Source organism: Oncorhynchus mykiss, chromosome 1, assembly GCF_057628025.1.
Source record: "Oncorhynchus mykiss isolate SJ-2025 chromosome 1, ASM5762802v1, whole genome shotgun sequence".
In the NCBI taxonomy this organism is placed as follows: Eukaryota; Metazoa; Chordata; class Actinopteri; order Salmoniformes; family Salmonidae; genus Oncorhynchus; species Oncorhynchus mykiss.
In genome coordinates this window covers 61,870,367-61,885,019 of record NC_143022.1, presented here as the reverse complement: position 1 = coordinate 61,885,019, position 14,653 = coordinate 61,870,367, and the positions used below count along the sequence as shown (strand labels likewise).

Here is a 14,653-nt window from a genome sequence, read left to right as displayed (position 1 = left end):
GTAGACTCGGTCATGATTAATTTCTTGAGCCAGACATATGGGATGGCCATTGAGAGAAATTTGAGTAGATATATTAGCTTAAAAATGTATCCGAAGCAAATAATTATCTCTCCACCTCTTGCGTTTTGGTAGCGTGAGTAGAAAAACTATATTTTTCAGTTTCTGCGTGTTCCGGTAAAACATCGCAAAAAATAAGACCAAAAGGGTTTGAACGTAAATGTTATTAGTAAAACCGTTCTCTTGTTGAAGGGGGTCCTATGTTGTGCTTAAAAGTATACAAATAGGATTAGCTTGCACTAGATGCTAAAGCTAACAAATGCAGAGCAGCCATTATTTCTGTGTGACATCCAAAGTATGCTCACGTTTATTGAAATGGGGTACACTGTATCATATCCTCCCAATTTCAACTTGATTGGATATCGTCGTCTCATTCAATTTAAATAAGAAGTTAAAGTTGCCAGACTTACCTTTTCAGGTGGATCTTTTGAATAATATCCACATTTATTGTTTTCTACAAATGAGACAATTTTAACAACTTTGTCTATAGACTCTGATACAAAAGTTGCGACGAAAAAGGTCTCAAGCTTCGCAAAAGCCAAATCCACTCCAAAAACCCGATATATCGATCTGCTTTCACCTTGAACAGAAATGCCAAATCGCGTCGTTGCAAACAACCCCTCCACTTTGTGGGGAATATGTCCACTAAACGCATCTCAAAACAGGCTAAACAATGTAGTTCATCTCTCAAACATTGTTTGATGATCTCAAAAGGGCCAACTAAAAGTTGGTTAACAAGGGAACGAAGCGAAAATACACCCCAAGGTTTCACTTCGAGTACCTTGCCTCTCACATTGAGACTCATGCTGAAACTAAACTTTCAGGACGTATAGCTTGTTCACCCTGTGTATGTTACCAGCCTTGAATCTGAACACCTGGTACGCGGTGGAGACTTGACGGATCGTTTATTCCAACTGATGGATTGGAAAACCAACCACGTATGCTCACAGGTCATAGTGCCACATCGACTGACCACACTGTCTTCTCCTAACACTAGCTGTAACGCAGTAATCTACTAATTAGGGGTATCTGTCAAAAGAACGCATTGAGAATTTTTTTTTTCGAAACCTCTTGGGGCAGAATCCGATCCAAGGAGATATTACGATAGCTCGAAACATTCTATCAGCAAATCTGATTGACCATTATTTTCATGATTTCAAGCCAGCAGTTTCTGTCCTTAGGACACTTACGCATACACCGCGGACGTATCAGGAATAAAAGCGAGTGTACACTGCTTCCGATGATACATGTTCTGCTTTGTGGGGGACTGTCACCCCTTACAATGACACTAACGGTGTCAGTCCCGCAACTGACCTGATGACTCCCACTGGTGAAACACTTTGCGATATCACAGACAGATATCTTTGTCTCAGTTCGCAGGTACTGAAGAGGTTGCCACACGCGGAAGCGATAGTGACTGACAGGCCTCGACAGCCACTGAGCATTTGAAGCACAAACACCAGGAGATTTGTTTGAAAGGTTGCAGCCAATCTAATAACAGGCTGACTACTCGTACATAGGGTCCGATCTTTTAGTTTGTGCCTCGGATACCAACACCAACCACTGGTTGGGGTTGGGGGTCCCAAGACACAAAGGGGGGGAATACTAGCCCAGACCCAAAATGAGCCTCGTCAAGGCCGGTGATGGGTTAGATACTAATTGCAACAACCATTGTTACGAGATTAATTTAATCACATAATCAATTCAAAGTATTTAATTGATTTGATAAAATAATCATCATCACATTAATGATATTCACATCATGACACAGTTCATATGAGGAAATCAGATAATTTAACCTGATGACGGGTTAGGGTTCCCTTTTGGGAACGACCCCTCCCACGTTCAGCTGGAACGTGGCGCATGGAACGCAAAAATATTCTTAGAAATATTTAACCTCCACACATTAACAAGTCCAATACCTCAAATGAAAGATAAACACCTTGTTCATCTACCCAGCATGTCAGATTTGTTAAATGTTTTACGGAGAAAACACACCACATATTTAGATTAGACCACCACCGAAACAAAGACAAGAGGCAGCCATTTTGTCCCAGAAAATATAAAATTATAAAAGCAGGATTAAAAAATAAATCATTCACTAACCTTTTGAAAATCTTCATCAGATGACAGTAATAGGACATGTTACACAGTAAAAACATTTTTTTTCAATAATATGCCATTTAAATCCATAAATGTCCATTTACATTGAATTCATGTTCAGAAAATACTCAAAAATGTCCGCAGAAAATATAGGTAGCGCCGCAAGATAACGTAAATAGACATCATAAACTTTGACTAAATATACATGTTCTACATATAGTTAGAAAGATACACTGCTTCTTAATGCAATCGCTTTGTTACATTTCTTTTTAACGTTACAGAAATCGCTCACTATTCAATATTCTGAGACGGCGCTCAGATATAAGCAATATTTCTCCGCTATGTTGGAGTCAACAGAAACACACAATTTCAGCATAAATATTCCCTTACCTTTGATGGTCTTCATTCAGAATGTACTGGAAGGGTTCACACTTCCCCAAAACATTGTTTGGTTTCAAGTCTTGTGTCTTTGTATTAGCATCTGCTAACAATATCAGCTGAAATGCACCCAAAATGTCCTCTGGTCCGGAAAAGTTGCGCATCAAAACTTCAAAATTACATATTATATGTCGACTAAACAGGTCAAACTAAGTGCAGAATCAAGCTTTAGGATGTTCTAAACATACAAAACAATTTTCAATTCAACCGGTCATTGTTAGTTCTCCTCCGGAGTGCTGGAACAAAGGAATGGCTGGGACCAATTCGCGCCCTAACGCACAGGTATTTTCTCGCGGCACTCACTCAATTCACTCCCATAGGGCCAATTCTCGCGGGATTTGAACGATTAAACGCTCTACTGAATGAGGACATCTAGTGGAAGACATAGAAAGTGTCCCCAGATCCATAGCTGGTTGGGAAGGGTGGGGGCGATCACGTCAAATTTGGCCCAACTTTCATGACCACAAAACTAGTTTGGAAAAATGCCTGCCCTGTGAGTTCTGCTATACTTACAGACATAATTCCAACGGTTTTAGAAGCTTTAGAGTTTTTTTCTATCCAATAATTATTATTATATGCATATATTAGCAATTTTTGACAGATTTTTTTTCAGTTTACTATGGGCACGCAATTCCTCCAAAGGGGGCAGTATTCTGCCTAGCCTTAAGAGGTTTTAAATAAGTTTATCAGAGCCTAATCTTTGGATTTCACATGACTGGGAATACAGACATGCATCTGTTGGTCACATATACTGTACCTTAAACAAATGGACCTCAGGATCTCATCATGGTATTTTTGTGCTATTAAATTGCCATCGATAAAATGCAATTATGTTTGTTGTCCGTAGCTTATGCCTGCCCATACCATAACCCCACCGCCACAAATGTTCAAAACATTGACATCAGTAAATCGCTCGCCCACACCATGCCATACATGCGGTTGTGAGGCCTGCTGGACAAATTCTCTAAAACGACATTGACTATGTCTTATGGTTGAGAAATTAACATTCAATTACCTGGCAACAGCTCTGGTGGACATTCCTGCAGTCAGCATACCAATTGAATCTGTGACATTGTGTCGTGTGGCAAAATTGCACATTTTAGAGTGGCATTTTATTTTCCCCAGCACAAGGTGCACCTGTGTAATGGTAATGCTGATTTCACCATGAGGGCAATGGTGACTTTAAGACAGTAACAGGGTTTAATGGTTGTGATATGAGAAAACGCAGGATGGATCAACAACATTGTAGTTACTCCACAATGCTATCCTAAATGACAGAGTGAAAAGAAGGAAGCGTGTACAGAATAATGAAAAGAAGGAATTGTGTACAGCATAAAAATATTCCTAAACATGTGTCCTTTTTACAACAAGGCACTTACAGTACTTTCGGAAAGTATTCAGACCCCTTGACTTTTCCCAAAATGTTTTACATTACAGCCTTATTGTAAAATAGATGGAAAAATGTATAATCCTCGGCAATCTACACACAATACCCCGTAATGACAAATCAAAAACAGATTTTTAGACAGTTTTGCTTATTTAAAAAAATGTAAAACAGAAATGTATTTACATAAGTATTCAGAGCCTTGCTATGAGACACGAAATTGAACTCAGGTGCATCCAGTTTCCATTGATCATCCTTGAGATGTTTCTACAACTTGATTAGAATCAACGTGTGGGAAATTCAATTGATTGGACATGATTTGGAAGGTACACACCTGTCTAAATAAGGTCCCACAGTTGACAGTACATGTCAGAGCAAATACCAAGCCATGAGATCGAAGGAATTGTCCATAGAGTTCCAAGACAGGATTGTGTTGAAGCACAGATCTGGGGAAAGGTACCAAAACATTTCTGCAGCATTGAAGGTCCCCAAGAACACAGTGGCCTCCATCTTTCTTAAATGGATGAAGTTTGGAACCACCAAGACTCTTCCTACAAAATTAGCAATCGGGGGGAGAAGGGCCTTGGTCAGAGAGGTGACCTAGAACCCAATGGTCCCTCTGACAGAGTTCTAGTGTTTCTCTGTGGAGATGGGAGAATCTTGCAGAAGGACAACCATCTCTGTAGCACTTCACCAATCAGGCCTTTGTGGTAGAGTGGTCAGATGGAAGCCATTCCTCAGTAAAAGGCACATGACAGCCCGCTTGGATTTTGCCAAAAGTCACCTAAAGAGTCTCAGACCATTCTCTGGTGTGGTGAGTCCATGGTTTAACTATTTGACCTAAATATAAAGTGTCACATCTGGAGTACCTCTTGCACCATCCCTATGGTGAAGCATGGTGTTGGCAGCATCATGCTGTGGGGGTGTTTTTCAGCGGCAGGGACTGGGAGACTAGTCAGGATTGAGGCAAAGAAGAACAGAGCAAAGTACAGAGAGATTATTGATGAAAACCGCCTCCAGAGCACTCAAGACCGCAGACTGGGGCAAAGGTTCACCTTCCAACAGGACTATGACCCTAAGCACACAGCCAAGACAATGCAGATGTGTCTTCGGGACAAGTCTTTGAATGTCCTCGAGTGTCCCAGCTAGAGCCCGGACTTGAACTTCATCAAACATCTCTAGAGAGACCTGAAAATGGCTGTGCAGCGATGCTCCCCATCCAACATGACAGCGCTTGAGAAGAATGGGATAAACTCCCCAAATACAGGTGTGCCAAGCTTGTAGCATCATACCCAAGAAGACTCAAGGCTGTAATCGCTGTCAAATGTGCTTCAACCATGTAAATTGTCTGAATACCTATGTACATTTTATATTTATTTTTTTAATTCTTAATACATAGGTACATTTTTCAAAAAACATGTTTTTGCTTTGTCATTGTGGCATATTGTGTGTAGTTTGATGAGGGGGAAAAATGTTTATCGATTTTAGAATAAAGCTGTAACGTAACAAAATGTGGAAAAAGTCAAGGGGTCTAAATACATTCAGAATGCACTGTAACCATGTGTGTGATGTGTATACTTTTGTGTCAAAGTAGATTTGTTTAAGACTACCAAGAATCACTCGATGTGGCCCTGATTTAGCCCACTGCAGTAGAATTAAGGAAGTCTTGAGTTTTTGCTCACCTGAGTTTTACCAAGAGTGTTATCTGTATTTTTCTTATCTGTTTATTTACCGCCACAAACCATTGCTGACACAAAGACCGCGCTCAATGAACTGTATAGGCCCAAAAACAAACAAGAAAAAATACATTCAGGGTGTAACGGTTTTCTTTAGGCGAAGTAGAGTCGGACCAAAATGCAGCGTGGTTGTTATTCATGTTTTTTTAATGAATGAAAACTATACATGAATAAACTACAAAACGATGAAATGTGAAAACCTAAACAGTCCTATCTGGTGCAAACACAGAGACAGGAACAATCACCCACAAACACACAGTGAAACCCAGGCTACCTAAATATGGTTCCCAATCAGAGACAATGACTAACACCTGCCTCTGATTGAGAACCATATCAGGCCAGACATAGAAATAGACAAACAAGACATCCAACATAGAATGCCCACCCAGCTCATGTCCTGACCAACACTAAAACAAGGAAAACACACACGAACGATGGTCAGAACGTGACACAGGGAAAGTGTTTTTTTGTTGCCGGTGATTTTAATGCAGGGAAACTGAAATCTGTTTTACCTCATTTTTACCAGGATGTCACCTGTGCAACTAGAGGCAGCAAAACTCTAGATCACCTTCATTCCTCACATGGAAATGCATACAAGGCTCTCCCTCGCACTCTCTTCGGCAAAACAGACCATAACCCTATCCTCCCGCTTTCTGTTTACAAGCAAAAACTATAACAGAAAGTACTAGTGACACGCTAAATATGGTTGTAGTCCGATGAAGCAGATGTTGAACTACAGGACTCTTTCGCTAGCACAGACTTGAACATGTTCTGGGATTCATCCGATAACATTGAGGAGTATACCAAATCAGTCACCGGCTTCATTAAGTGCATTGGTGACTGCATGCACGTACATACATATCCCAACTAGAAGCCATGGAGTAAAGGCAACATCTGCATTGAGATAAAGAGCTGCTACTAATCCAAACACTCATAAGAAATCGCCCTACGACCTCAGGCAAGCCATCAAACAGAGAAATCGTCAATACAGGACTAAGATTGGATGCATAATCAGAGGATGTGCTGACCAGCTGGCAAGTGTCTTCACTGACATTTTCAACCTATCCCTGACCCGGTCTGAAATACAAACTTGTTTCAAGCAGACCACCATAGTTCTTGTGCCCAAGAACGGTAAGGTAACCTGCCTAAATGACTATCGCCCCTTAGCACTCACATCTATAGCCATGAAGTACTTTGAAAAGCTGGTCATGGCTCGAATCAACACCTTCATCCCAGACACCCTGGACCCACTCCAATTCCCATACTGCCCCAACAGATCCACAGATGACGCAATCTCTATTGCACTTCACACTGCCCTCACCACCTGGATAAAAGTAATACCTATAAAATAATGCTGTTCATTGACTACAGCTCAGCATTCAACGCTATAGTCCCCTCCAAGCTCAGGACCCTGGGACTGAATACCTCCCTCTGCAACTGGATACTGTACTTCCTGACAGCCCGCCCCCAGTTGGTTAGGGTTGGGAAAAACACATCCGCCACGCTGACCATCAACACGGGGGCCCCTCTGGGTCCCTGTTCACCCACAACTGCGTGGCTGCCCATGACTCCAACAGCATCATCAAGTTTGCTGATGACACAGCGGTGGTAGGACTGATCATGCAGTCTATAGGGAGGAGGTCAGATACCAGCCAGTGTGATTTAGGACAAAAACCTCTCTGTCAATTATAGCAAGACAAAATAACTGATTGTGGATTACAGGAAATGGAGGGGCGAGCTTGTCCCCATCCACGTCGATGGGGCTGTAGTGGAACGGGTCGAGTTCCTAATTATCCACATCACTAAAGAATTAACATTATCGACACACACCCACACAGTTGTGATAAAGGGTAAGACAATGCCTCGTCCCCCTCAGGAGGCTGAAAAGATTTGGCATGGGCCCTTAGATCCTCAAAAAGTTCTACAGCTGCACAATTGAAAGAATCTTGATTGGCTGCTTAACTGCTTGGCACAGCAAACGCAAGGCACCCGACCGCAAGGTGCTACAGACGGTGGTGAGTACGGCCTAGTACATCACTGGGAATGAACTACCAGCCGTCCAGGATCTGTATACCAGGCGGTGTCAGAGAAAAACCCCAAAATGTTTCAAAGGTTCCAGACACCCAAGCCATAGTAACGGTACCAGTGCACCAAGTCTGGAACCAACAGGACCCTGAACAGCTTCTACCGCCAAGCCATTAGACTGCTAAACAAGAATGCTAAATAGCTCATCAAATGGCTACCCGGACTACTTGCATTTACCCATTTTTTTGCACTAACACTGACTCTATGCACACACATTGGACTCTACCCACACACTCACACATACTTACACTGACATCTCAACTCACACTACATAAACCCACACACACAACATGCTCACACATGCATACTGACGTCACACACACACACTCACACCCTTTCACGCTCACCATATACGCTGCTGCTACCGACTATTATCAGTCCATTTGCCTAGTCACTTTACCTCTACATACTGTATATGTACATACAGTGCCTTACAAAAGTTTTCATCCCCCTTGGTATTTTTTGTATTTTGTTGCATTACAAACTGTAATTTAAATGGATTTTAATTTGGATTTCATGTAATGGATATACACAAAATATTCCAAATTGTCGAAGTGAAATGAAAAAAATTACTTGTTTCAAAAAATATATATATATTTGGAAAAGTGGTGCATTCATATGTATTCACCCTCTTTGCCAAGAAGCCCATAAAAAATATATTGTGCAACCAATTACCTTCAGAAGTCACATAATTAGTTAGATTGCACACAGGTGGACTTTATTTAAGTGTCACATGATCTCAGTATATATACACCTGTTCTGAAAGGCCCCAGAGTATGCAACAACCCTATGCAAGGGGCACCACCAAGCAAGCAGCACCATAAACACCAAGGAGCTCGCCAAATAGTCCAGGGACAACGTTTTGGAGAAGTACAGATCAGGGTTGAGTTATAAAAAAATATCAGAAACTTTGAACATCCCACAGTGCAACAATAAATCCATGGCACCACAACAAACCTGCCAAGACAGGGCCGACCACCAAAACTCACAGACCAGGCAAGGAGTGCATTAATCAGAGAGGCAACAAAGAGACTAAAGATAACTCTGAAGGAGCTGCAAACCTCCACAGCAGAGATTGGAGTATCTGTCCATAGGACCACTTTAAGCCGTATACCACAGAGCTGACCTTTACGGAAGAGTGGCCAGAAAAGAAAAAAATAAGCGAACACTTTTGGTGTTCACCAAAAAAGGCAAGTGGGAGACTCCCCAAACACATGGAAGAAGCTATCCTTGTCAGATGAGACTAAAATGTAGCTTTTTGGCCATAAAGAAAAACGCCTTGTCTGGTCGCAATCCCAACACCCCTCTTCACCCCGAGAACCCTATCCCCATAGTGAAGCATGGGGGTGGCACCATCATGCTCTGAGGATGTTTTTCATTGGCAGGGACTGGGAAACTGGTCAGAATTGAAGGAATGATGGATGGCGCTAAATACAGGGAAATTCTTGAGGGAAATCTGTTTGTCTTCCAGAGATTTGAGACTGTGACAGAGGTTCACCTTCCAGCAGGACAATGACCCTAAGCATACTGCTAAAGCTACACTTGAGCGGTGTAAGGGAAACATTTAAATGTCTTGGAATGGCCTAGTCAAAGCCCAGACCTCAATCCAATTGAGAATCTGTGGTATGACTTAAAGATTGTTGTACACCAGCGGAACCCATCCAACTTGAAGGAGCTGGAGCAGTTTTGCCTTGAAGAATGGGAAAAGATCCCAGTGCCAAGCTTATAGTGACATACCCCAAGAGACTTGCAGCTGTAATTGTTGAGAAAGGTGGCTCTACAAAGTATTGACTTTGTCGGGTGAATAGTTATGCACGCTCAAGTTTTCAGTTTTTTTGTCTTATTTCTTGTTTATCTACCAATAAAAACTATTTTGCATATTCAAAGTGGTAGGCATGTTGTGTAAATCAAATGATACAAACCCCCCAAAAATATATTTTTAATTCCAGGTTGTAAGGCAACAACATAGGAAAAATGCCAAGGGAGGTGAATACTTTTGCAAGCCACTGTAGCTCCCTCAATTACCTTGTACCCCTGCACATTGACTCGGTACTGGTACTCCCTGTATATAGCCATGTTATTTTTAGTCGTTATTGTTATTCGTTGTTCACTGTGTATTTATTACTTGTGTCACTATTTCTATATATATATTTAGTTTAAAAAAAATCTTTACCTTTACTCTGGGTTGTTGGGAAAGGACCCGTAAGCAAGCATTTCACTGTTAGTCTACACCTGTTGTTTACAAAGCATGTGACAAATATAATTTCATCATAATAGGAAAACTATCTGGACCAGATCATCTCCTTCATCCTCACTGCTCTTCAAAGTAATGTCTAACTCTTGTTTCATGGTGAACGATTATTTTGCCTCACGGACTTGTTGACTCAACCCGTCGGCATCTCTGAGATTTATCACTCTGTGAGGCTTCGGGAATAAATCTGAGAACCACTAATCAATCCTGTTGGTTGTGTGACGTCCTAGGACAAGGTGAAAGCATAATCTGTGACTGGGTAACAAATTTGTGATTGGGTACAAATGCATCAACTGGACAGGACTCAGGTTAGTGTGTTTCATCATGAATGGAAGATGAAAAAGCACATTTTGGTTTTCAGGAATTTTCACAATATAGCCAATTTTGACTTTGCAGCTGGCCCAACTAGTGGAAATTGCACAATTCTGCCTCCAGGGCAAGATTCATGACACTAAACCTTAATTAACCTGCGGCTGGAAGGGGTGTATCGATCAAGCATCTCAAAGTACGAGTGCTGATTCAGGATCAGTTTTGCCTTTTAGATTCCAATGAATAAGGTTTTATGGACATGTAAACACTGTAAAGCGGCTACTGTGAATTTGACAGTAATTTACAGGCAGCTTGGTGGCAAGTAAATTTCTGTATTTCATATTACATTACACCTATTGTAATGTAAACACGGTATCAAGGCAAGTACTGTGTAATGAAACACAGTGCCATACCATTAAATTGACTGTATTATACTGTAAAAAAGTAAATGCTACCGTAATCAGAATGAATACATTTATGGATGAAATTCATTGAAGGGAGGGGTCTCTATTTCACAGTAGGTAAAGGTAAAGTGTTCACACATTACAGCATATTAATTCATATTTGGTGGAACTCCTAGAGGCCTTAACAAAGGCTTTCCAGCTGGTCGTAAATACAGGGCAAAACAGCCTGAAAAGACATGGCAAACTGCTCAACCATTAAAAGTTGAAGACTTTTCGCAGCATAAAATCTGTCCCCTATTAATTTTAACGTGATGGAGCACTATAACCACATACAAGTAAAATTGGTACAACATTCTTACTCACGAGCCAGAAACCATCCACCCACTAGCGGTCAAAAGGTTTTTGTCACTCCAAAGATACTGTACGGTACTGTATTCTGTGCGATTGAATTACAGTACCGTTTGAAATACAGCTATTTTTTCAGTTACAGTGTAGATCAGCACTCCTATTCTGAGATGCTTGATACATACAGCCCCAGAGCTTGATATTTCTTTGTTACATTGTTTAGTGGTTATGTAAGAGGGATTTACTGTATATGTGAAAATATATATACTCACTGCTCAGAAACTCTAATCATTCTTTTTCATGCATCATGTTTATGTACAATATACTATTCATTGACTATAACCTCTTGTGTATTACTCTTCGCTGTCGGTCTCTGTCCCCCTTCAGACAAACAGCACTCCTTTTGTGTTCCCTAGTAGTAATACAGATGTAGGATCTTAAATTCAGCCAGTTTTCTACAGCAGTAAAATAACGGGGCAACAACAGGAACTGTGCATTTTTTGTGAATTATAATTAATGGACTTTTTTGTAGGGGTTGATAAATTTTTCGTTAGGGCAAATCAAGTTTGAAATTACCAAGTGGAAATTACGAACTTTAGAAGCCTTTTAAAAACTTGAATACCCTTCAAGAACATTTTCAGCAACAAAAGAGTGAGCAAATTAACATCTCACATCTGAACATGGGTGTCTGGCTAGAAGTAAAGCACAACTGCATGGGGAATTGTGTGTTTTGTCAACTGGTTAGGGTGTTGGCTGTCTTTCATAGGCTGACAACCAAACAAGACTCATGCCTCCCCCAGGAGTCCTTAGTCCTATGTTGTCTAGTTTGAGACTGGAATCAATAGCTGTTGTTTTACTATTGTTGTCTACGTAAAGCTTAGAACACAACAAGAGAGATAAAAAGAGACAGGCCAAGAGATTATTTGAGAGACAGTATGGCAGCACGATAGAGGTACTGGGACTTGAAAACAGACACAGTAGAGTGTGTGTGTGTGTGTGTGTGTGTGTGTGTGTGTGTGTATAATTTAACATATTGGGGGATGTTTCGGGGGTCTAGAGTATGTTTGTAACACGGTAGCAGCTGCCATCTCCTAGGCACTGCAATGAGGTGAGGGCTGACAGCAGAGGGGATGACCAAGGGGAGGTGGGGAAAATGGAGTGTGAGGGGGAGGGGAGGTGGAGAGGAGAGGGAGTGGAAGAAAATAGCCTGGCAGGAGGCATACCCCATGCTGCCGTATTGGTTTCCATCTCTCACTCTCTAGCTTGCATAGCTCGTTTTTTCACTCTAAAGATACACCATCTGCCTGGACGTATTTTATACATATCAACCCTCATTTTCTGGTCAGTTTTACCTCAATACCAATGGTCATGGTCAAGGAAAAAGGTAACTGAATCGTGTGTGTGTCTGTGAGATTTGTTTTGATTGTTTTGATTGCCCGCAGTCTGATGTGCAGTGTGTGTTTTTGTGGATCTGTCCTGGTTTTAGTGTTACATTGTAGATGTATTGCTGATGTAAGCTGCAGACCACTATTAGTGATCAGCGAACACATTTTTGTAAGGATTGTTCTTTGAGGGAGCATACTAAAGCATTAGCAATTCACACAGGATAGAATATCCCTTTTTGCTATCAAGGAGATATCTGCAGTGTATCGCTCCGCTGATAAAGATACACATGCAAACATACAGTTCCTTATGCTGAAATATTACGTTGATATTTGGAACTGACTGCGTTTTACTACATGTAAATATACGAATATGGCTTGATGGCTAGTTTCAGTGGTGAGTTTGAGGTAAGGTAATGTACATTTGTGTACAGAGGGAAAGTGGAGCATTAGTGTAGGGATCCACACGGCGCACAGCCGCCCCAGTCAGACACGCACACATACTCAGTCTGCAGCCATAACCATGGTAACCGACTAAAAGGTACACTCCATTATTGTCTGCCGTGGCCTCATTCATAGTGAGGTTTTTCTTAGCGAAATCAGTCCATGTCCTACCATAATATGGTTTGAGTGTGAAATATCTGTGTGTGTGTCTGTGTCTAAATGTAGAGATTGTGACTGAGTGTGTGTGTGTGTGTGTATGTGTGTGTGTGTGTGTGCGCACGCTAGCGTGTGTGTGTCATACAGGCAGGCAGACAGGCAGGCAGAAAGGCAGACAGACAGATCACATGATATGGCCTATCTGAGACCCACTGAGCTTTGGCGTCTAAGCTGAATGTGTGACACATGGAAAACTGAACTAAACAATGACTACACTCAGAGAGATTGTGCTTGTGGGTGGATTTCCCAATTAAGCTAATAATACTCTAGGCGTACTTGGCAATTTACAGGGTCTGCGAAGTACACCCGAGGAGACAGACCTACTTACCTTGAGTTACATGTGCTCTTTACGCCATCACATCTTCAGTATTTGCTTCAGTTGTGTTTCTCATTACAGTGTGTGTGTGTGTGTGTGTGTGTGTGTGTGTGTGTGTGTGTGTGTGTGTGTGTGTGTGTGTGTGTGTGTGTGTGTGTGTGTGTGTGTGTGTGTGTGTGTGCGCATGTCTGCATGCGTGTTAGTGTGTGTGTTGGGTGTGTACTTGTACATTCTCTGTGTCTAATCCTATGCTGACTCCAGCCCGCCAGTAAACACAGATAATCATCAAGAGCATTTCTACCTCATGCCACAGAAACAACGATACACAGAATCCCCTAATTTATCATCATCACAATCACTTTTATATTTTTGTGACTCACCCAGGTTTTGCAGAGTACTGCAGACACTGCAGTAGTGCCTCCTCTTTGAAGTGTGGCTCTCTCTCTCTCTCTCTCTCTCGCTCTCTCTCTCTCTCTCTCTCCTCCCTGAAAGAGTAGCAGAACATCCTCACTGTTACAGTTTTTCTCAATTGCTAAAACACAATTTCTGAAACCTTGCTCCATTTCCTGAAAACATTAAACACAAAACCTCATCTTCAGGCACTATTTACATAACCTCTGACTCCTCTCGCAAAATGAAACATTCGCCTCAAAACAGTTTTACCTGTGTTCAAAATCAAACACTGATCTCAAAACATAAACAAAGTGATCAACATGATATACACTCACAAGCAGTCAGTAAACAATACACCGAAAAATAGAAAACACAATGTACAAAACATACAATTCTCAGGGAGAAGTACATTTTTAATCTAAAAAAATATTCATATTTTTCCGCCATTGTCTTTTGATGAACGAAAACATATTCTATCATAGTAGTTCAAAATTGATCAGAAATTACTATTCTGCTTTGCTCTTTGCCATTTAGTTTTTTGTTCTTCCTCCTCATTGTACCCTTATTTTTACAGTACTGTACCCTGCATCTCACAGACTTGTCCTTTGTCTCTGTGATACTGTAATTCTTGTTCTTTGTTGATATGAACTTGCAACCAGTCAAAATCTATTGAGCAGTCAGTACTGTTAATAAACGGAAAGCACAATGTTCAGGGCCATACAATTTGTCCATTGTACAGTATACAGCCTACAATGCACTGTACTACAGTATACATTACTAAAAGGGACAA

The 14,653-nt window shown here is 41.2% G+C and overlaps 1 protein-coding gene across 26 annotated transcripts in view; it reads left to right on the top strand.

The window, feature by feature from the left end:
- Nucleotides 1–14,653, top strand: part of ablim1a (actin binding LIM protein 1a) — a 148,862-nt gene that overhangs the window by 49,753 nt on the left and 84,456 nt on the right. For 3 of the 26 annotated variants that reach the window (XM_090235454.1, XM_090235447.1, XM_090235418.1), the window contains exon 1: nt 12,118–12,496. The exons of 17 other annotated variants lie outside the window; for them this stretch is intronic. In XM_090235454.1, coding sequence (XP_090091580.1) covers nt 12,475–12,496 — 22 coding nt within the window. In that variant the 5' untranslated portion in view covers nt 12,118–12,474. Of the gene's footprint in view, nt 1–12,015; nt 12,497–14,653 lie in introns of those variants that run through there. 6 more of the 26 variants (XM_090235397.1, XM_036980848.2, XM_090235450.1 and 3 more) reach the window with 5 other exon arrangements.